The sequence below is a fragment of the Lathyrus oleraceus genome, chromosome 4 (genome assembly GCF_024323335.1).
Source record: "Lathyrus oleraceus cultivar Zhongwan6 chromosome 4, CAAS_Psat_ZW6_1.0, whole genome shotgun sequence".
NCBI lineage: Eukaryota > Viridiplantae > Streptophyta > Magnoliopsida > Fabales > Fabaceae > Lathyrus > Lathyrus oleraceus.
The window spans coordinates 117685199-117686996 of record NC_066582.1 but is presented as its reverse complement, the minus strand read 5'-3'; the positions used below and the strand labels follow the sequence as shown (position 1 = coordinate 117686996).

Below are 1798 nucleotides of genomic sequence, written 5' to 3'. Positions count from 1 at the left end.
AGATTGTATTGTTAGATTATTCCATTACATTGTAGATATCAGCCCAACATCACTTAATTAAAAAAGAATAACGGTGTACACGTTTGATTACTTAAAAAAAATCATTGCTACCAAAAAAAAACTGAAAGATCAAACTATTAAAAAAAAACTTAATAATTTACCTATAAAATAAGTAATCAAAACAGCAATAAAAATATAAATGTAAGTCGGAACATTATTTAAACAAAAATTATATCAACAAGTCAATAATATCCAAATTTTATTTCACTAAACAATGGATTATATAGATCAAATATCGTCATAATTATTAAAACAAAAATTATACTAAAATAGTTTTAAATAAGTATAATAAGAGTAAAAGATGAGTAAGTAAAGTTGTCTATCTTGTTTTTGACTGATCTATCTCGAATCTTATGTTATGCATCCATATCTTAATTGCTACATCAATAGCTCACAAGCTCAACAGTCTTTGATGAATAAATTCACTACTAGCCCAAGCTAAAATTCACACGTCACTTATGCCCAGAGTACCTTGTCATGTTGTTTCAGTTTTACAAGAACAAAAGATAGACGAAATCGAAATGTAATGCACAATTTTATATATCAAACAATCTTAAAACCACATTGTATACATTACATTTGATTCATACTTAGCTACCATAACAGATAAAAACCTACTAATACAAACATGTAACATACTACACTACAACAACAACAACATAAACACCTCTTTTTTAAAACCAAAACACAGACTAAGTAAGATCCCAAACAAACAAGTAAGGCCCTAAGGGCACTTGGTTTTGTTGCCATGGGTTGTCATATCAGTGTAACAAGCTCCACAAAGCTCCCTGTTACCAGAAGTACCAGGTGGAACACACTTGCACCTCACACAACAAGTTCCACATGCTCTGTTACACAAGTTTGGCCTTGAATGTACACTGCATCTCGAACTGCACAATCCTCCACAATCTAACATAACACCAAAACCAATTCAAATAAAAAAAAAAAGACATACTAAAAAAAAACAAAATTTAAAACATCGATTGTAATGTTTGTTTGTTTTTACCTATGTCTTGCATTAGCCTTCTGTTGCCGTCTCGCACAGTGAGCAACTCATTAGGTAGCTGAAGTTCTTCTTCATCTTCTTCTTCCATTTCTATCTCATGCTCAGATGAAACCTGCATCAGATTAGAGAGGCATACTAGAAGCAATAAACCCAGCACAAAAAGGTTACGCAATGCCATTGCAGAATATTGTAGCAGTTTTAGTTGTGATGAGTATTATAGTTTGTTGATATTCATTTCTAATTCTGTATGCTGCTATTTATATAGGTGTAAAGTGTCACACAGCTCATTTGCAAGTTGCTGAAATTACTGTCATGACCCAATATTTGTTACATTATTGTTTTTTTTTTATTTCTAGCCTTTTGGACTTTTCTGTAGCGAATTCCAGAGCAGTAGTGGTACTATGTGTTTCTTTTTACATCATGGGGTCGGTTCAACAATTAATCACCTCTATCTAATTAGACTTTTTTTTTAGTCCCTTGTCCCTTTTTTTTTTTTGTTTTTTTATTCCCTATCTATCCTAAATTAAATTTTTAGAATATCTTTTTTAATATCCACTCATCTAATGGAGGGATGACTTGTTGAAGAAATTTTTCTGGAGTGTGGACTCGGCCAATGATTGGCCGAACTATTAAATGAACAATTTTTTTAATTATTTTTTTAATTTAAATATATTTATTATTAATAAATGTTTTTCAAATCTATACAAATCTTATTGATTCTTCATGATATTC

At 30.5% G+C, this 1798-nt stretch overlaps 1 protein-coding gene across 1 annotated transcript; it reads right to left on the bottom strand.

The window, feature by feature from the left end:
- Positions 1–578: 578 nt before the first annotated feature.
- LOC127073889 (snakin-2) lies at positions 579–1303 on the bottom strand. Its single transcript, XM_051015134.1, has 2 exons — positions 1067–1303; positions 579–969 (listed from the first exon to the last, which is right to left on the bottom strand). Exons 1-2 carry the CDS (start codon positions 1242–1244, stop codon positions 785–787), a joined length of 363 nt encoding a protein of 120 aa, XP_050871091.1. The 5' UTR covers positions 1245–1303; the 3' UTR covers positions 579–784.
- Positions 1304–1798: the final 495 nt, after the last annotated feature.